Source organism: Dermochelys coriacea, chromosome 11 (assembly GCF_009764565.3).
Source record: "Dermochelys coriacea isolate rDerCor1 chromosome 11, rDerCor1.pri.v4, whole genome shotgun sequence".
Lineage (NCBI taxonomy): Eukaryota > Metazoa > Chordata > Testudines > Dermochelyidae > Dermochelys > Dermochelys coriacea.
Window position 1 is genome coordinate 40,879,470 of NC_050078.2, and position 22,015 is coordinate 40,901,484.

The following is a 22,015-nucleotide window of genomic DNA, read 5'->3' on the forward strand; positions in this document are numbered from 1 at the left end:
CACACTATATGTTTATATTATGGAATAACTTGTTAAAACATAATTATTCTCTAGATTTCTTTGTGTGTGCTTGCATATGAGTTTTGCTCCTTTTGGAAGAAGTTTAAATAAGATGTTTGCTATATTATTTATCAGGACGCACATATTCATGACTTCCAAATACTTGTGTTGTGGCTGATATGTCATTCCCATATTTTGCATACCCCATGCTGTGAAGAATGAGTGCTTGCGCCCCATTTATGTATAGTTTAAAATGTTACTATTCCCACCATCCTAACTGTAAAAAAAAAACGTGATTATTTTCATAACCAGTTAGTGGCATAAACAAAAGTTTAGGTTGCTAAAAAATGAGTGTAAGCAAAATTAGGAGAATGCAACACATCACTAACATGGAGACGCATTGCTTTCCTGACTGCTCGTGGACACTATACCTCTTGAATGCTACTTTGTGTTTAATATTTCATTCAGTCTGTGTGGATCAAGCCCACTTTTGATGTAATAAAATATCCAGTAATATTAGTCTTTCATTTAGTAACAACCAGATTTTAAGTAGTACAATCCACATGTGACATGATCTGTGAATCATTTTGTATCATAATCCTTTGGGTGGGAGTGTTGTTCTCTGCTAACATTATTTTAGTCTAAAATATTTTAAGATTAAATTCCATTCATGTGTAATATTTAATGGTGAAGTGTGTATGAAACATGTTTGACATGAAACAAACTTCACGTGTACATTTTATGGTGAATTCATCTCTAACTAATGAAAATATTATAGTCCCCACCATTGTGTATTCTGCACATGCAGTTTCATAAATGTATGTCAGATAAATGTAGAGTAGGCACAGGTGCTTGAAAACTGAGAGAAAATAATAAATAAATTCTTCTATAAATTCATCCATATATCTTAGTGTGCCCTACATGTTAGGATTAACAGCAATTTATAGAGTTTGGAAGTACAGTACAGCAGTTTTCCCATGTTGCAGGTGAGGGAACTGAGGTATAGATAACCTAATTTGCTGAAGATCAAAGAGTGAGTCAGTGGTAGAAAAAATATAATTTTGAGCATTACATTGGGAGTCAGGAGAGTCAACCACCAGACAATACTTTCAGATAATTTAAAGTACTAAAATATCTGCCTCTATGTATAGTATATTAGTGCATATGAACTCTTAGTGAGACACACTGGTATTCAAAAAATCTTGAATCTGGAAAATCATTCTGCAGGAATAGTTTAGAATGATCGCCTCTAGAAACCATACTAAGGAGTTAACCAGTTTCAGAGGCCCATCAATGTGCCCAATCAGTACACATCATCTTTTGGAATCTAGTTCTAAAAGTTTGATACTGACCTGAAAATGTAAAACTGATCCTTCTATTTTTTTCTCCATGTTTTTAACCCTTTAATCCCAACATTCCACTTCAGTTGCATGTTGAACAGCTATGTGATCACATGATCACAGTGCTTCTCTTATGCAGCAACTCAGTTTACAAAATGACAGGTTTCAGAGTAGCAGCCGTGTTAGTCTGTATTCGCAAAAAGAAAAGGAGTACTTGTGGCACCTTAGAGACTAACAAATTTATTAGAGCATAAGCTTTCGTGAGCTACAGCTCACTTCATCGGATGAAGTGAGCTGTAGCTCACGAAAGCTTATGCTCTAATAAATTTGTTAGTCTCTAAGGTGCCACAAGTACTCCTTTTCAGTTTACAAAGATTGTCTTCCTGGTTAGCTTAGCATCTCCTCTGCATTTTTACCTCTCCCTTATGCTAGTTGGCACACAGCTGCATTTCTTAACTACCTGATAAGCTGTAAACCACTGTTCAAGCCCTATATCCACTGCTGCTATCACTTTACCTGACTGCTTCTCCTGTCCTTTTCATCCGTAAACCATTTTGCATACCTGCTTCTTCTCATCCTCAAGTTGCTGTGTTTATTGCAGCTCTTCTGCCTCTCTTTCCCACTCCCTATGTTTCTCAGGAACATTCAGAATAAAAATTCAAGGCTGTAAAGAACAATTGAAATATCACATATTGAAACCCAATATCACTTACTATTCTAATGGAGAATGTTAGACTATATTGAGGTATATAATAATAATGTACACTTATGCCAGAAGGATGTTGTGAGGCTTTAGTTAATATTTATGAAGTATTAGGCAACTGACTAAAGTTTAATCATTAAAGCAGATAGATAATTCATACTTTAAGGCACATTACATTTTTAATAGTATATTATGTCTGTCACCCCAAATAAAGGGCTGAACTCCAATCTCAGAATACCATCTTCGTTTCAGAAGAGCATCTCTAGTAAAATAATAATAATTAATCTTCCAACAAAAAGTGTAGGGATTGAGACATTACAAATGAGATCTTAAAGGACATAATATTCCTTGTACCAATGAAGAAACTGTAAAGAGTGTCAGGGAGTGAGTTTGAATCCATGAGCAGCCTCTAAGAAGCTAGGTTTATACCAAAGCAATACGATCAAGTTTTCTGAAGACAACTTGAGAGTTGAAAAGAATGAAAGAGTTTGAACATACTAATTTGCTTCAGCAATCACTACATCTTTACAAAACTCTGATGGCATGTTTTATGTAGGAGAGGGAAGGAGAAAGTTGCTGTGAAAAAACAGTACGTTCAAAACAATTTTTTTGCAGACAGTACCTCCCATTTGCAAGTAATACATAGAGAATTTTCCAGTGACTTCCAAAAACTGTTGTCCCTACTTTCGGACAGTAAAACGAAAGCTTTGCATTTCTAATTAAATCATTAATGAAAAGTTCGTGCCTTTTTCACCAAAACTTGCTACTAGAACAACCTAGTACATAATTAAAGATACATACATTTTAATTTAATATTTTTACCACACTGTATTAAACTATTGGGAGCAACTTTACATCTTTCTAGGAACTCTCCAGTTACACTGGTTTCAGAGTAGCAGCCGTGTTAGTCTGTATTCGCAAAAAAGAAAAGGAGTACTTGTGGCACCTTAGAGACTAACAAATTTATTTGAGCATAAGCTTTCGTGAGCTACAGCTCACTTCATCAGATGCATACACTGGAAAATAACTTTAGTCTTCCTAAAATAATCATACGAGAACCTTTTATTGATCTAGCATACAAACATATTACATGTTCTTTATTTTTAAGCTTCTGATACAAAATAATAGTAAAATTCTCTACAGAGTATGGTAGCGTATACAAGCTTACTAAAAGCAGATGTTCTGCTGCTAATATTTCATGTACGTTTGTTTGAAATTGCTGCTTTGTGCCCTGGTAGAGTTAGAAGTAGACACCAACACTAGATGAAGTAGATTTCCCCGCCCCCTCCAGGCAAGACTAAACTATAAAGAAGGTCCTATTTTATATAAGTGACCTGTAACAGATCCATTCCACTTCTTATTCCTATGTACTGTGCTGAATACTCGCTATTTTGAAATGTTTTAATATAAAGCCCACTGTTTTCTAGGATACTGAATATCTTAAATTGGCTTTAAATCAGATGACATTTGTAAGCCCAAGGCAGTGCTTAACCCATAATTACAGCAGTGTCACATCTTGGAAACTCTAGCAGTTCTGTATCCCAGTGGAAACGCATTTTGCTTCTCTACCAAAAAGTTTGTGTGTTGACTCATTTCCTTTACCAATATGACAATTTCCTGCACATATTTAATGCTTTGGGCAATTGCAGTACATTAACAAACTTGACTTCATATGACATAACCAAATTTGTATAGCTTTAAAATGAAGTTTAACAGTTCCTAAGCTGTTTCAAATGGATTTTTATTCATTTGGCTTTCATTTAGGCTACTTTTGTCAGCAATTCTGCAATGCTTTAATTTCCCATCTCTGAAAGAATTGAATGTCTCTAATTGCTCTGAATTGTATGTTTGTGTTTAACTGTTTTATACTTATTGCATGTATTGTAGCATTGAACGTTCACTGAATTTCCACTAAGTGACATTATATTTTGTTTCCTTTAAACAATGAAAAAACTGTAAACTTACAATAGCTTTAACATTTCATAGTGTGTATTTGCTTCACTAATCTCTGGCCTCTTTTGCTAATGCTGCATGATTGCTCAACCTACGGAATCAGGACGCTGCATTGGGATACTGATCCATCAGTTCTACAGCTCCACTCTGATTCCGATCTGGGGTATTTCATAGATTTTATATTCCCGCTTTTGTGTATTTATAAGTATACAATTTTTATATATATACTCCAATATGAGAGCTCTTTTTAAAAAATGAACTTTAAGTTACTATTAAGGGAACACAAGTTCTGAAAGTAATCAAAGTTCATGCTCTCCCTGGGTTTAGTGCAACTGGCCTATATTGGGCAACTTCAGTCTTACTGTGATTGATTGCAAGTTTATCATTTTTCCAGCAATAAGTTTCACTCTTTTTTAACATTTTTTTATCTACATCTTTTTTTCTTGGCAAGACAAACTATAAAATGTCATTTTATTGAAATAAAATAACTACACATTTTAAATATATACAAAATGTGTCTAGTATAAGAAAAGATGGGAACTCATTGTTTTGTGGCTAATGTATCATGAACTCTATTATAAATTGTAAGCTTTTTCATTAAGACCCACATCATGTTATAGAATTATTTGCCTTCCAAAAATTAAAGAAAGAATATTAGAATTTTTCCTTGAGCCGGTTGAGTCTGTAATGGATTTTTTTTAAGTGTGGAAGAAGATGATGGAAAGATTAATTTTCACATACTGCTTTTTATTGCTGGATTATTGGACTAGTGATTAATATACAAATTGAAGTTAATAGGAGTTTTTACATAAAAACTTTTACCTGAGGTGGGTCTAACTTGCAATATATATGGAAGGAAAAAAATTTATATATATATATATATATATATATATATATATATATATATATATATATATATATATATATATATATATATATATACACACACACACATATACATACATAGTGCATGTGTGTGTTGCAGTTAGACCCATTTTATCCATGTCAGTATTGTAAATGAGATCTTGTTCTCTCAATTTTTCTTGTTAAATCTTTAAGTTCTTTAGTATTCCGTTCCAGGATATTATACTACTGTTTGGGAACAGACTTACAGTTCTAAATCATAAATAATAGGTTTGGGAGAACTAAGGAAATGGCCAACATAGTTAAATGGACTGGCAAACAGTCATTAATTGCAGAATAATTAAACAATTTTGCAAGCTATGCAATATTGGAACCCTGGTCCTGCAAATATCTTTCATGTGAGCAAGGAAAACAATGTTAGTGCTCACACGAGTTTGGTTTGTAAAATAGACCCTTTAGCCAGTGAAAAAGAGCCTTGTCATACACTAAGATTTAGCAAGCCTTGAAAAACACTTTGTGTAAAGTCAAGAAATCAAGATATCTTTGCCTTTTTTCTTTTTCTTCTAGTCTGTGTGTATAAGCCAGACACCTTTTTAAAAAATAAAGATAGCATATCACTAACATATATAACATTTTTCAGATGATAGCATCCTTTGGATTTAAATTTGATTTTTAGAGTGTGAAGTGAGATGATGCCTTGCAATCTGAAACTCCTTATAACTTAATCATGATTGTATTAAAAATATCAATTGTTCTGATGTCTCTGTTCATTTTATTTAGACGTGGACCTATTAAACTTGGAATGGCTAAAATTACACAAGTTGACTTTCCTCCTCGAGAAATTGTTACATACACGAAGGAGACTCAAACACCAGTTATGACTCAACCAAAGGAAGGTGAATGTTAACTTATACTACTATTGCATGTATTTTTTCTGGTTATTAAAATGTACCAAGACTATTCTAGAAGGACAGATGGAGATCAGTCATTTCTATTTGATGTTTTATATTTTACAAAATAAATAGTGTTTCAGAGCTGGACATGGTTAAGTGTTAATTGATCTGAGGGATGACTGGTAATGTCTTGAGTCCATACACGTCTTTTTAAAGAATATCATACTGCATCTTGTAATTAATTAAAGGAAACCTATTAAGCACTCGTATTTTCCTCTCCCCAAATACACAGTTTTCTAGAAGTTTTACTACATTTATTTGTAGACTTCCTGCTGTTTAAGCAATGTAGAATGTGTTCCACGCACATTAAGGTAACAAAATCAGTTTATTTGAAGGCTTCTGTGTTCTTAAGCCATTTGTTCTTAAGCTAAGAGTCAAATATGTGATTAGCATATGCAACTCTTATTCTCATCAATGGAATTTTGATCAATGATTAATGGTAGTCTGTGTCAAAATACATAAAAATCAATTTATAAAAATAAAAGTCTTTAAGAGTGGCATCACTAGCAGTTGATGGAAAAATACCACTCTCAAAGACTTATTTTTATAAATTGATTTTTATGTATTGGGACATAGACTGCCATTAATCATTGATCAAAATTCCATTGATGAGAATAGGAGTTGCATATGCTAATCATATATTTGACTCTTAGCTTAGGGCACAAACTGAAAAGAGTTGGAAATTTCTAAGTTAAAGCTTCAGTTGTAACTCACTGTCTTTGCAGGAAAGAGATCTTTTTTTAAGAAGATTCAGTGGGTTAATTCACTTGCTGTTAACTTTTAGAGACCTGGGAATTCGATCACAAATGACAATATTTGGTCTTTGCCTGTCCTTGGTTCACATCACAAAAACACTGAATTGTTCAGTGTGACTGTCTGCCTGATCTCTGATGAGAAGTTCACTATGAGGACATAAATTGAGGGCCTTGAATTTCAACTTCCAATTTTGTATTTCCTAGCTTTGTTGGGGTTTGTTTTTTAATTTTCTGGCATCTTCTCAAATATAGATAAAAGCTCTGGGCAATGTGTTCATTTATTCTGTTAAATTTATATTTTTTACAGGATTTAGTTTTTAAATCTTTTCATTTAAGAATCACAAGCATATTGTCTGAAGAGGCTTGATGCAGAATGTATAGCACACTACCTTGCATCAGTACTTTTTAAACATTTGACAGTGGTTTATGTTGAAGCCACTTATATTAGAAGCACACATCTATAGAAGAGAAATGAGAAAAAGCAAGTCACAGTACTACCTCTCTGTTGAAAAAGAGCTTTTCTTTCTCCCCTCCCCTTTTCCCTCATATAAGGGAATCCAGTATACGTTCCAAACACCTAACTGGGCAGGTTTCTAAACTTGATAAATAGAGTATAAGAGGATTTTTTTCCCTGTATTGAAATGGTTTGTTTTATTTCCCCCACAAAAATATATATAGACCTAGTATTTATTTTTATTTATCTGACAAACTGAAATATGTACTAATATTTCAATTAAACTTATTTATTGAATATTCAATATATTGCCTACAGATCATAGGCAAAACCATTCTCTTGTGAACAAGCTTTCTATCCCTTCATATGTGAGGGTTTTTTAAAATACTTACCAGTTCAAAGGCTTTTCTGTAGTTTTCTTTTCAGTTTTTGAATGGTGGCTTCTACTTGGAGCACTGACAAAAATGGAAGCTGAATGCTTGTTTGTCAAGGGTACATCAGTAGTGACATCAAAGGAATCACATTGTTCTTCAGGAATTCACCAGTTCATGAAAATGCTGATTTCCACTTTAACTGTTCTTTATTTATGAGGTCGTCTCAATTCTGCCTCTAAGAGCTTACAGTATCAAGAGCCGTATAGGTGTGCATTCACATTCTTCATGTATTGCGTTGGGCATGGTATCTGCTGTCAGTGTTTCAAACTCTCCTCCGCTCTCCTGGCATCATGTAATTCACTGTTTTGGTGAGATCGCACCTGGGTGGCATCTCAGAATTTTTCAGTGACGGAACAACTTTTCCTTAAAGAATCTTCTTGTCTGGAAAAAAAAATAGGAGTTTATGCAGAAAGTGTACGAAAGAGTGTTTACTTTTTTGAGAGTACTAAAACTAAGTCTGCTGGGGTTGAGTGTGTCTCTCTTTAACATGGTGTTGCTGCAAATTTTGCATAGGCTGAGGAAATATTAATGAACAGATAAAATGTTATCTCTTGGATTGCATTCTTCATCCAAATATTTTACTAATAATCCTCATAAGATGTTCAAGCAGTAAGTAGATATTCCTATTTTATAGATGGGGAGACTGAGTCAGAGGTTAAGTAATTTATTCTATTCTCTCTTGCCTCCAAAACCATGGAGCTTGGATTAGAATTCATGATTTTCTGGTTACTTGTGCTCAAACAAACTTTAGTTGTTTAGTTTAATTTCAGAGTGATTTGTATACAATTTTATTTTAGAAATTTGGGTGGGGAGGGGTGTTTTAAAACTGGCAAGTTAAATGATAAAAGGGGAACTGGATACATTGAACTCGGAGTTAAACCTGAAACTCCATCTTAAGTCCCATAACATACGTTTTTTGAGGATTAAAGATGACTTAACTCTCAAATTCTGTACCCTCGTTGACTCTCCTGAAAATAACCACTCCTTTGCCTAGGAAGCTCCCTGTAGCATAACTATGCAATACTGCTCCTTCCATCCATTTGTATATCTAGACCACTGAATGAGACAGTGTGTTGGAACATGCATTGAAAGTACAACTGGTTACCTTCTAATATAGTCTAGAAAAAGGCAGTTCAGGTTTTTCAAAGATTAAACTTGAAACGTTGTAAAGGAAGAATGCTATCTTGAAATGTAGTGAATTTAAAGCTGACTTAAAATAGTGTCAAGTGCTACAGTTGCCTCTTAATTCCTCTGCCTGTTTTGGTGGTTTTATAGTCACTCCTTTTCAATTTTTACAGATTTTTTCTCTTCCCTATTGCTATGAGATCCACACAAACAGTGAAACCTGACTATATGCAAAGTAAACAAATAGGAAAAAAAATCTTTTCTGTAACCTTTCAGCTATACTAATTTTGTTTATATATAACAATAGTAGGTAAAAATATTGGCCAAAAGTGTATTTAAATTGACAGTATTCATTTAAATGTGTTTTTGGTGACAGAAATAACTTCTGTGTTGACACCTTCTACATCAGGCTCCCCTTTCATGCAATTTTGGGAAAGTCCATATTTTTGGAAAACAGCATTTCCTAATGGAAAGACTACAAATATTAAATGTGAGATTCTTGGCTGTTTCATTATTTCTGTTGTGATATGCAGTGTTGTAGCCGTGTTGGTCCTGGGATATTAGAGACACAAGGTGAGCGAGGTAATATCTTGCATTGGACCAACTTCTGTTGGAGAGAGAGTTGAGCTTTCAAGCTTACACAGAGATCTTCCTCAGGTCTGTGTAAGCTTGAAAGCTCATCTCTCTCTCTCTCTCTCTCTCTCTCTCTCTCTCTCTCCAACAGAAGTTGTTCCAATGCAAGATATTACCTCACCCATTTTGTCTCATTATTTCCAAATAGCTTCTGGCTCATGGAACATAGTCCCAGGGAGTAGACCACAGTCCAGGGAAGAAATTGCCCCACATTACTTTTAATCTATCAAGGAAATCTTGCCTATAAACTGTAATAACCCATATAACTATTTCAAAAAAGCAAGTGAGCTACCAAAGTTCTCATTGTCTTCCCTCTTTCTTCCTTCCATGTTAGTCTTTCTCTTTTGCTTTGCCTCTTTTTCCGCACCCCCTCTCATTTTCTTCCCTTTTTAAGATCCTTACTGGAAGGTGGAGAGTTAGCACATGGGTTGTGTGCTGAAGTGCTTTACTTACAATGCCTGCTGTGAGTTAATTGCCTGGGATTGCATGATCCTTGTTAGTTTTACTCAACAGATATGCTGTAGTTAAAGAGCTTTAGTTCAGGAAAGTGAAACTTAAAAGTTCCTTGCTTCCTGTTCGCTTGAGAACTACTGCTTTAATTGTATTGTTAAATCTACTGGTACTATGTATGTGCATCTCTACAAAGTGACTTGACACTTGTATTAAGAAATGGGACTGACAAATTTTGCTTTGAAGCCTGAATGTCTTTTTCATACGACTTCTTTCCAAATACATCTTTTATAAATAACTGGGAATTATGCTCCCGCCTCTTTAATATGGGGACTACAAATAATACTACAGTCAGAAAGTGAAATTGCCACAGCAAACTGGAGTCTTGAAATGTGGGATGCTATGGTCATAGGTTTTTCTATCTAAAATATCTAAAAGGATACAGGCAAATATGTACACATGATTTGTGTGAGTTCAGTGAGAATGGAGCACCTTTAATTCATGTATATCTTCTCAATTATCACATTTAATCTCTAGGCAGTATTTAGTTATGGAATTTCTAGTTTATAGTGTATAAACTGAGTAGCAAGACTGTAAGAAGTATATTTGAAGCTTGTTCTGTTTAACATAGGGTAACTTGATATTACATAGAATAACAAAATGTTTTGTATACAGGGAACCATGATGATGAGAATGTGTATTGGAATCTCCTTCATCTGTATATTCAAACTATGTCTGTATTAGAATATCTGACTATATAGTCAGAGGCAGTCACTTCAGAGTTAGGGTTGCAACTGAATTTCCATTTATAATCCTAATTTTGGCAGTTCCCTCAAAAATCCACAAATGAAAATTAGCAGGTTAGATCCAGAGCGGAGGTCAATTTTTTTCTATAAAATGTGTGGTGAATTGGACACAGTGTTTGTCAATTATGACACCCTAAAAAGTGTAGTTTTAAAGCAATTTTGGAACTACATTTAACATTTCCTTTCTCTCAAACCCTCTGCTGCCCCATGCCGCCTCCTCACCCCAAAAAAGAGGAAAGAGGAAGCCTTACTGGACTCCCCCAGCTCTTCCCTAGGTGCTTGACTTTGGCAGGAAAGGTTGTGAAAGTCAAGCAACCAGACACAGTTCATTCAGCCTTATTCTCTGTACTTGTCTATGTGCTACATTTTTAAATAAACATTTTTAAAAACATTTTTAAAAAGATAATAAAAAAGCACATTTTAGGCTTTTGTAGTAATTCTCAATTTTTTCATATTTGTGGACTGTTTCTTCAGCCAGATCTTCTCTTATGGATGGTCTCCCCCCCCCCCCCCAGTGCTAATCCCATAGCTATGCAGTAGCTATAATGATTGATTACCTAAAGTAGTATTAGAACAACATAAGGAGATGAGATGAAAATAAACTTGTTCCAATGCAACAAGTATGTTGTCTTGGTAACATTCTCTCCTTATTTTGTTTTGGTTACCTTTCCATAATGTAGAGTATTGAATTCATTTATTCCTTGTACTAAATCTGCTCCTGTTGCCTATAATTGTCACTGCACTGATCTAATCTGTCTGGGTCATTTTATAGTTTTGGGCTGTCCTCTTGTGATTTGCTACCCCCACAATTTTTATGGTGTCAGCAAATTTGATCATGAAAGAATTTTAATACCAGAGACACCTGACTAAGACTTGATATGATTCATGTGTAATCCAAACAGGAATAGGCATCCAAGGAAATTCTGCTTAAACACTGGCTCATTGTTAATGGATGCTTTCTGGGATAGGAGGCCCACCTCTTGTTTTAAATGCCACGTTGCACCTGTGTCGTGGAAGCACTTATGGACCAAGGTTTGAGAAACACTGATTCTGTTAGACAAAAGATAGGATGTGGCTCATTTATTGTTAAATGTTTAAATTGTGTGTGTATATACACATGCCTAGACCCTACGTAACAGGCATGAAACAAATTCTTAAAACTAGATACAGTAGAACCTAAGTGTTATGAACTAACCGGTCAACCACACACCTCCTTTGGAACCAGAAGTATGCAGTCAGTCAGCAGCAGAGGCAAATGCAGTACAGTACTGTGTTAAATGTAAACTACTAAAAAAAAATAAAGGGAAAGTTAAAAAGAAAAAGATTTGACAAGCTTAGGAAACTGTTTCAGTGCTCGTTTCATTTAAATTTAGATAGTTAAAGGTAGCATTTTTCTTCTGCATAGTAAAGTTTCAAAGCCATATTAAGTCAGTGTTCAGTTGTAAACTTTTGAGATAACAACCATAATATTTTGTTCAGAGTTACGAACAACCTCCATTCCCAAGGTGTTTGTAACTCTGAGGTTCTACGATACTGTGCTGTACCAAAGCAATACTAAGTGACTGTAAAGCTGAAAGGAGCAGCTGAGGATTCCCCTGCTGTGAGGGAATCCTTGGCTAACCTAGAGTTGACGTAGCCAGCCAATTCTGGCTTTCCTCGCTCCCATCAGAGGGCATATATCTGGAGCACAGTGTGCTCAGGTGACCTTAACCAATGCAGGGGTTATTAGTGGTAGCCAGAGAAAGTTAGTCCAGTCTTCAGGCTGGACTTAGTTGTTGTGCCAGTTCAGCCTCTGGACAGGCCCATGAATTGGGGTGACGGAAAGATGACAAAGCGCCTTGTTGGCTTCCCCTTAGTTGTTCGTGCCAGCGGTACTCCAATGCAGCAGAGGGTTGAACGTAGGATGTCTAGTAAGAAGTCAGGTGACAGTTTTTCTCTCTAACCATCTCATAACATCTTCCTTTCAGATTACTCAGACAACTGGAACTTCACATTCTAGTATTTATTTCTAGGTATAGGCTAACTTACAGCACTGCCTTTCATTCCATCTCTCCAAAATACATCACAAGTTTGATGTTGAAGTAAAAACTCACCCTACATTTAGAAAGTAAATAGGGGAAGTGTCCAGGCTGTCACGCTCCCTGAAAGTTTTGCAGTTCATGTTTGTTGTTGGGGAATTCAGAGTGACTTCCTATGAGTGAATTGCTCATAAGCAGTAGAATAGAATATTGCACTAATAAGTATAATATACAGGAGTCTGGGGAGAAAGACACAAAGAGAGAAAGGCATATGTGAACAGGTAAGTATTATAAACATGAAAATCAACAGAAGATCTGTATAAATGTGAAAATTAGCAAAGAATTGTACTCAGTTTCTGTTTGGGACACTATTTAGTAATGTATTAGTATTTCCTCGGAACCAGATGGACTTTGCTTATTTCAATAATTTATTGCATAGATGGGACATTTTTGACATGTAATATACTTAATAACTGGGAACCTCTTAATTTACAATTATTGTATTCCTTACTCTTGTAGATTATAAAATTAATGTATTTGCAGTCTCTGTACAGTAAAGTGCATTTGTGCAAATCGTATGTAATTATTTAACTAAAGAGAATATTGCTGTATTAGCTCCACACTGAGTATTTAATTTGTTATTGGTAACTTATAACTGCTTAATTATTAGTTAAAAAATGGATAAAACCTGTATGATGAAAATATTATTTGGTTAAGACTGATTATTTTAACTCAGGTTTTAACTATATTTAACATCCGCATGTAAGGCCTCTGGGTGCTACAGCAATACAAACAACACCACACATAGTATTTATATATTCCAATAGTACTCTTTAAGAAATAGTTTAGTTTTATATATGCCTTTAGTTCCCAGTACATGCTATAAATATACAGTGAAATACAGATGGAAAACTTAATAGGAAGACAACTTCATCTTAACAAATGCCACCCATTTCACAGATGATTTAACTTTGATTAACCTACTCAGCAACAGATTACTCAGACAACTGGAACTTCACTCTATAGTGTTACTGCTAGGTGCAGACTAATTTACAGCACTGCTTTTCTTTCCATCTCACCAAAATACGTCACAATTTTGATGTTAACTCAAAGTAAAAATTCAGTGGTTCATTAAATTTGATTTTAGCATTCATCAATAAGAGATTTGTCACTTTAAAAGTAACTGCTACTTTTATGCACTTTTTACTACTTAGTTTATAACCTTAGATCCCCTGTCAGGAAAAAACATGAAGATAACCACTTAGAATATTGTAATGAATATTCATCAATAAATTGATGTGACATACAGTCCCATTTCCAGTCTTCATGCTCCTGTGCAGTTTTTAAAGTTTTAACTGCTTTATCTTCATCTTTTTTTGGGGGGGAAAAAGGTTAGCATTTTTTAAAAAAACTAGAAATTGTATCAGCTGTATTGCTAACTTAAGTGGTATAAACACCCAGCAGATAAAGTTGTTAGTAATAAACAGAGGGGAGGCTGAAGTAAAGAAGGTCCTCTCCACAAAAGTTCAGGCTAAGATCATAGATTTTTGGGTTGGTATGATGCATTTAGATTTTAAATGAACACTTAATACATTAGAAACGGTAAATTATTTTTCAACATTAGAACTTTTAATACTTTTTAGTGTGTGTTGCTATTCATCATATTGTATCACAACCCCTGCAAACACTTAACACTTGGACCATTATTGATAAAGTAAGTGGTGGTGATTGGGGGGGAAAAGGGTTGGAGGGGAGAAGAGAGGAGAGGAAAGGACATTTTAAAAACTTAACTCTGATCCTTCCTGTTCTCCAGTGGATTCTGGTTGTGTCTTTAGATTGTAAGTTTCTCTTGGTAGGGACCATTCTTTTGTTAACAACTTGATATACAACATTTTAATTTTCTAAGCTTTTATGTTTTAATTCAAGATACTTTACTAATCCATTTTTTATATATATATAATAGTGTTGCGTAATGTAAAGTAACCACAATAGAATTAAGGCTACAAGTCTGATGAGACAGGGAGATGTTTGTACATATGTAAACCTAAAAATAGGACTGAGTCATCAAAAGACCTGATACCTTAAAAAGTATTGGAATAATTGCTGCTCTACTATGTTTAGGACTCAGCTGCAGCAATAACTCATAAGATGACAACATATATACAGAGAGTAATATGAAGGAATCTGGATCTCTATAATATACACTATCTATGTTGAAACATTAAAAGGGAGGAACAGTCTGCTACAAGATCTTTTCTGTAAAATATGTAGATTATGAGGTCACTTAGCACTAAACAGCTGACCATCTGCATTTGTTAGGAATTTGACTCCTGTCATTGAAAATGGTACTTAAAATCAGTGTGATGCAGCAAAGTTGGGATGCATTTTCTAATTCATTACATTTAAAGCTAGAGAAGCTGTCCAGAGTGACCAGAATCCAGGTCTCTAAATATAGGGCATTTTGTTAACTGCAGCAAGATTGCTTGGGGAAACAAATATTTTTACATAATTTTCATTGTACATCAATTGTCTTGCAATATGCTATTCTCAGTCACATCTATTAAATACAAATTTATCAATATTCACACCCACAGTGACTGGACATTAGAATTTCAGTTTGCTTTGAACAGTACAGTTTAGAAGTGCTACAAGTTATACAGTTTTCAGATTAATAGTCAGTTGTACATACGAATCCATCTAAAAAGGAATAGTGTTTCTCCATGTGATTATTTTGCGCAAAAAAGCTTTTTTTTTTAAGTAGCACAAAAGCTGTAATTGGCATGCTTTGTAAGGAAGTGTCAATGTGCAAGAGAGTGGAGATCACTAAGAATTCTTTTACGCGTTCTTTCCCCTTTGCACCACCGCCTCCTCAGCAGGGTCACTGAGATCACTAGCTTTTCTTGAAATGGCCATTTTCACTGGCAGGTGCATTATACCCTGTATTTTCAGATTGTTTTTCCATTCTGAATGTTTGGCAGGTTGATTGCTCTGGCTGCATTGACAGAGAAAGGGCTGACAAATGCGGTTGGGCTGGCTGAAAAGACAGTGATTACTGTTTTCCTTTGTGGCTGATTGAGGCCCTTGAAAGGAAAGATTTTAACCTTCACCATTTGGTTCAAAAGTATGAGCATATATTGAAATCATTCATGCCATTTATCCTAGTTCTGTAAACTTGTCAGAACGTAAAAATCGCTCAATTTCAAGTAATGTACGATTGGCATACGTCATTATCATTTTGATTAAGTTAGAGTTTGTATTATTGTGAGCATTATACAGTGTCATTTAAAGCTTTCTTTCCTGCAGGTAAAGTTATATTTTATTGCCTGTACTATGGAGTTAGAAGGATATTCAGACCTCTCTAAACCTATCACTATGTGTGTGGTTTGGCAGCTGGTATGGCCTACAAGATGTATTTTGTTTAGAGGGTAAAGGCTTGTCTGTGGACCTCCTGGAGTGCTGGTAATTGCACAGGCTTGCCATTGGGGAAAGACATGATTGGAAGCAGTGAGGCAGAAAAATGTTGTGCCATCCCATTGCCACCTCATAGCAGAGACACACAATCCCAGCAGTACCATCTGGTTGTTGCTATCTAGTCAGCTGGCCTGGCTGCTGGGAGCATGGCTTGGCAGCTGGTTCCCATCCCTTGACCACTCTTTTGTGTGTGTGCTCGTGTGTGTTTTTTGTTAGAGAACTTTAAACATGGGAGAGAGAAACGTCTGTGACAAGCAAGCAGAGTCCCTGTTGAATACTGTCTCGTTACTTGTGATGAAGCATGCTGTAGCCTCCTGCTGCCATTCCCTTATAGACAGATGACATAGCTGTTTAACCAATAAAAATAGTCTTTTCAAAAACTTAACTTAGAAAGGAGAGGAAGAAAAGACAGGAAATGCATATTCCACAACACTAAGTAATTTTAAAGTTATTTTCTGGTTTACAGTATTCAAAGGATAAAATGTAGTAATGTAAAAAGTGCTGTAAACCTTGTCAGTATTCCGGAACATTAACATTTTACGTTATTCATTGCAATTAGGGAAAACAATTTTGCTTTAAAATTCTCATTGCCAAACATGATACAGATAATGAGACTTGCATTTAGAATGACAGAAAAGAAAATGTAATCTCTCAGCTATTATCTTTAGCAAAATTTGCCTCTCAGAATAGCAACCTGAAAGCTAATGTAAGTCATCTTTATGCCATATGAAGACCCATTAGACACTGATGGTTTCAGATCACAAGTAAGCAGCAGCTCTGTAGGCTATTTTAGACATTTGATTTTCTTTATTCTGCAGCATTAATGTGTCAGCATGTTACATAAAATTGTGGTACTTTAACATTCTGTCTGGAATGATAAATGCTTGTAAATTTAGAGATTTCCACTGTGAATTCTCTACAATTGCTTATGTATTCTGTTTCAGTTTACACAGCTATGCAATTTGTATGACTGTTGTATACTAAATAGTGGTGTAGATAATGTTCTGATTAATATTCCTTCACTTTAACCAAACATTATCCTTTTTAAGAATTATGTTTTAGGAACTGAATCAATTTATGTAAAACTATTCTATATGCACGAATGTATTTACTTTTGTATTGTTTGAAACTGGATGGAACTTTACTGTGCTTCTCTAGGACAGTTATTAACTATTTTGCTATATCATTTCTTTTCAGATGATGAAGATGAAGATGATGTAGTGGTACCAAAGCCATCAACTGAACCCGAAGAAGAAAAAACATTGAAAAATGATGAAGAGGAGGAAGGTACAACTCGCTTTAGGATGCAGTATTAGGCATTGCAAATAAAAGGATGTTTAGGAATTTTAATGTAATAGTTTTTTTTAATCAAACTGACATTTGACTTTTTAGCACCTTTCTGTAAACAAAAATATGAATAACTTAAAATCCTATGTAAAAATTATTAAAATATATGGATATGAAAATGTGTTTTAATAAATCTTTTAACAGATAAGAATGAACTTTAGGAAAATCCAACCTTTTTTTCCCTCCCCCCAGCTGTCCCTCATGAGCTTACAGAAGAGGAAAAACAGCAAATTTTACACTCTGAAGAGTTTTTAAGTTTCTTTGACCATTCTACAAGGATCGTAGAAAGAGCTCTTTCTGAGCAGATTAACATTTTCTTTGACTACAGTGGAAGAGATCTGGAAGACAAAGAAGGGTAATGTGGGAGTATTGAGTGCTTTACTGTGTTTACTATATTTGTAACTGAAAACGTGATCTTGATTAGTACCCTCCATTTGTCTGTCTTTACAGAGAGATTCAAGCAGGCGCTAAACTGTCCTTTAACAGACAGTTTTTTGATGAACGCTGGTCAAAGCATCGTGTTGTTAGTTGTTTGGACTGGTCATCTCAGGTAAAAAAAAAATATTTACTTTGACTCACCTTTGCAGATACCTTAAGTTTTGTGCGTTCAACTTTTATTTGAACCATACATGCAGTGGTTTACATATAGTTGTTAGAATAGCTCTGACACATTCTGCTGTTTACATACTGTAATTGGATGTGATTGTGTTTATATATTTTGAAAGAGGTAACAGAAGTTAACTCAATGTTCTTCTAAATGCAGTCTATAAATAGAACAGAAAATGCATACAAGGCATAAAGATATAGTATTAGCTCCAAGAAACTAGCCTCGCCTAATTTTTTTTTTAAATGGATACAATTTACAATACAAAAGTACTGAACACAATATTATCTTGTATTTTAACACTATTTTTGAATAAACCCTTGTAATTATATTTACTATGGTAATTAGCTAATCTAATATTTTCTTTTTATGGGGCTGACTTATCCATGGGTTAAACTTAGTTTTGCCAGTATAAATCAAGATTCTAGGACTGACTGGACCATAAGACAGTTTGTTTGTTTTGAACATTTTTTCCATTAATTTCTCTATAACTAGTATCCAGAATTGCTTGTAGCCTCTTACAACAACAATGAAGATGCCCCTCATGAGCCTGATGGTGTGGCTCTTGTGTGGAATATGAAGTACAAGAAAACTACCCCGGAGTACGTCTTTCACTGCCAGGTATGATGTGAGTTCCTGTCTCACCAGGCTCAAGATTTTATGTTGATTAATTTGGACAAGTGCCTTATTTATACTTGTCAACATGATGATTTCATTGAGTTGGCATGTACTTTAACCACATGTATTTGCAAACAGATGTTGATGTCTGAAGACTTCATCAGTTTGAAAAGATTCCTCCATTTAAACATTCTGAATGTCAAATTTTGTACGTCTAAAAATCTGTTTCTTAATCTCATTTATTAAAAGAAAAACTTACATTTATGCCTTCAGTTCAAGGGACTTTTCAGGAACTATGATGCAGAATGTACAACTAGACCTTAGCCCACTGAATAAAGTGTACATAGCCTGAGGAATTGGAAAAAAATAGATAAGTAAAAACACATGCTTCAAGTAGAAAACAGATGCAGGTTTTAAAATGTGCAAACCTTTTCTGTTTGACCAAACCTGCAATAACCATTTATTTTCAAAATGTCATAATTCTGAAAAATCACTTAGTTGAATTAAAACTAGTTTGTAATCTGATGCTGTCAGATTACTGTCAAGGCATAGATTGCAAAGGTAATTTATATTATGATTTCATACTATAGTGACAAAACAGTTTTCTGCTCTCCTTAAAAAATGACCAGAGAATGTGTCTTATTACTGGATTCTATTTCTGTTACATTTGATTTGTATCTTTCCTAGTAGTATGCATATGGGGAGAGTTGGATTTTTATTTGTATTTAGTAAAAGTTGAGACCAGAAGAATGTCAAGGTTTTTAAATAACCATTCAACTCATGTACTTGTGAACCTTTGTGTGTTTGGACAAAGGAGCAGAAGATAAGAAAAGCAATATCAAATGTAATTGAGAAACAGCTCACTACCTGTAATTGGTCAGATTTTCTATCCTTAAATTCTGGATTTTAGTCTTAAAACAAAATTTTTCCTTTTGTGTGTGTGTGTGTGTCCTTTGCAGTCAGCAGTGATGTCGGCTACATTTGCAAAATTTCATCCAAATCTGGTGGTTGGTGGCACATATTCAGGCCAAATTGTGCTATGGGATAATCGCAGCAATAAAAGAACCCCAGTGCAGAGAACTCCACTTTCAGCTGCTGCTCACACGGTAGGGGGTGAAATGAGAACTACTCGCTATTTGAGTCATTAACCCCTTGGGGTGGGAGAGGGTTTCCCCTGGATGAACAGCGATGATGTTTTAATACTTATGTCTGGGTTTAACAATAGTAGCACTGAAGAATTGTCTTTGTCATGCAGCTGTCAGTTTTATAGGAGCCTATCTCAACACCATGCGTTACTTACATGCTGAAAGGCTAAATAAGTTTTCATATCTTTCAAATAGTATTGTTAGTCAACTTAAACTGTTGTATAAAATATTAAAATTTGTATTTCACACTTGTGTTAAGTGAGTGTTATTAAATTTGTTATTATGGAAACTGTTTCTGAAAAGGATTTTGTAATCTCTCTTCAGCACCCTGTATACTGTGTAAATGTGGTTGGGACCCAAAATGCTCATAATTTGATTAGCATCTCAACTGATGGAAAGATATGCTCATGGAGTCTGGACATGCTTTCCCAACCACAGGTAGAGTAAACTTGAGAAAGTATGTAATAGAGAGCTATAGATAAGACTATTATTTACCACTTACCTCTTTTTTAGCTCAGGTAGTTTGTACCTTACTAAATACTTAGAATTCTAATATTAATTTCACCTGTTTGCTTTACCTATTTCATAAGACTTTGTAAAGTAGTGTTCTGCATTTTGACAATATGCAGACATTCCCTGCTTGAGTAGTTGTATTCTAATTCTGTAAGATAAATTCCATTTTTACTGTAGTACATTAAGTGTCATACTAATATTTGGATTCTTCAGTACTGATGCTAAAGTTTGGATTCATGAATAAGAGAGAGATTTCCAAATGTAGAAAAGGGCTGGAATAAGAATGGCTTGTGGACTAACTAGTACTAGGAAATCTACATGATTTCTGGTAAAAGTTAAGATGGCAAGTTTGAAAAATAAGTTCCTGCTACTTTTTTTTACAGGATAGTATGGAGTTGATTCATAAGCAATCCAAGGCTGTAGCTGTCACGTGCATGTCCTTTCCTGTTGGAGACGTCAACAACTTTGTTGTTGGAAGTGAGGAAGGCTCCGTGTACACAGCATGCCGCCATGGCAGGTGAATAGACACTCAAATTATTTTTTTTGTTTTAAATAGTAAAGCTTATCAGGATTTTCTCCTTAATATCGAAAGATTTTGTTGAGCAAGCTTAATTAACATTCATAGCAGAGCTTCGTGTTTATATAAAAAGGTAATATCTTTTTAAATATATGAAACATTAAATCAGACTTTTAAAGTTCAAGAAAAGGATCCACCATTGCTACTGTTGGATCTTTACCTTGGCTAGGAATACTTTTAATTACGAAAAGGAAGATGAACTAGTAGACTTCAGTTCTATTCATTTGAATTGTAGTAGAACATCCCAAACTTTGTATCAGTTCCACAGATAATTGTACAGTAAAATCACGCACACATCTTAAATTGGCTAGCATTTCTCCTGCTGTTCAATCTGCTTTGAAATTGTCTGGCTGTATCTTATCAATTGCTTTCTTTAATAAAATTGAGTGTCCAGTTTTCATCTCAGATACACATCACTCTCACAGCACAGCTCTTTGGTTTAAAACTGCCAAAATTGCCTCTTTTTTGTAACGTCGTTTTTCCCTTCTCTCCACTTTATCAGTTCTGATATGAGATTATTGGGGATGTATTGTCACTGGGACTAAAGTCTGCCCCAGCTACTTATGTGCAACTCCTGTTTAAGGCAATTTAAGGAATTTCGTATCCATATTTGAGGACTGAATTTTGTTATCTGATCCAAATATTTAGTTATTGCTTGAAGAGGTACCTAGTCAAATCTGGATGGGATAGCCTTGCCCAATATTACTGTTTTCTATAGTATTATGTCTACACTTAAATATAACAGAATAGGGCTTTGGAAAAGAGAGGCTAATACACAGGATCATATTCAAGCCTACATTTCACTTCCCCTCTGCAGGCCAAATCTATTGAAATCCACTCCCAGTTTATTTAAAACATGTATTCCTTGTTGCCTCTGTGTGAAATATAGTTTCAAAGGAAATTAACCTACATAATGTATTTTAAAACAGCAAAGCAGGAATCAGTGAGATGTTTGAAGGACACCAAGGACCAATCACAGGTATCCATTGCCATGCAGCAGTTGGACCTGTAGACTTCTCTCATCTTTTTGTCACCTCATCATTTGACTGGACAGTAAAGCTTTGGACAACTAAGGTATCTAAAACAGAGGCATCTAACAGTTTAGACTTTGACACAAGGTGGTGCTATAATGAAAGCTTTAGTTAACCAAAGTGTTGTCAAAGGGTTTAGGGAAGCTTGTTAAGTCGACTGGGTGAATGGTAACATCAGATGAGTTAATTTATGTAGCTTAGTTCTCTTTTAATAACCTGCA

At 34.8% G+C, this 22,015-nt stretch overlaps 1 protein-coding gene across 6 annotated transcripts in view; it reads left to right on the plus strand.

The window, feature by feature from the left end:
* The window catches only part of DYNC1I2 (dynein cytoplasmic 1 intermediate chain 2), a 50,611-nt gene that overhangs the window by 23,244 nt on the left and 5,352 nt on the right, over positions 1-22,015 (plus strand). For 4 of the 6 annotated variants that reach the window (XM_043505281.1, XM_038421718.2, XM_038421719.2 and 1 more), the window contains exons 5-14: positions 4,100-4,159; positions 5,641-5,756; positions 17,157-17,246; positions 17,499-17,661; positions 17,757-17,856; positions 18,406-18,531; positions 19,488-19,634; positions 19,998-20,111; positions 20,570-20,703; positions 21,693-21,837. In XM_043505281.1, coding sequence (XP_043361216.1) covers positions 4,100-4,159; positions 5,641-5,756; positions 17,157-17,246; positions 17,499-17,661; positions 17,757-17,856; positions 18,406-18,531; positions 19,488-19,634; positions 19,998-20,111; positions 20,570-20,703; positions 21,693-21,837 — 1,195 coding nt within the window. The remainder of the gene's footprint in view (positions 1-4,099; positions 4,160-5,640; positions 5,757-17,156; positions 17,247-17,498; positions 17,662-17,756; positions 17,857-18,405; positions 18,532-19,487; positions 19,635-19,997; positions 20,112-20,569; positions 20,704-21,692; positions 21,838-22,015) is intronic. The other 2 variants (XM_038421720.2, XM_038421723.2) reach the window with 1 other exon arrangement.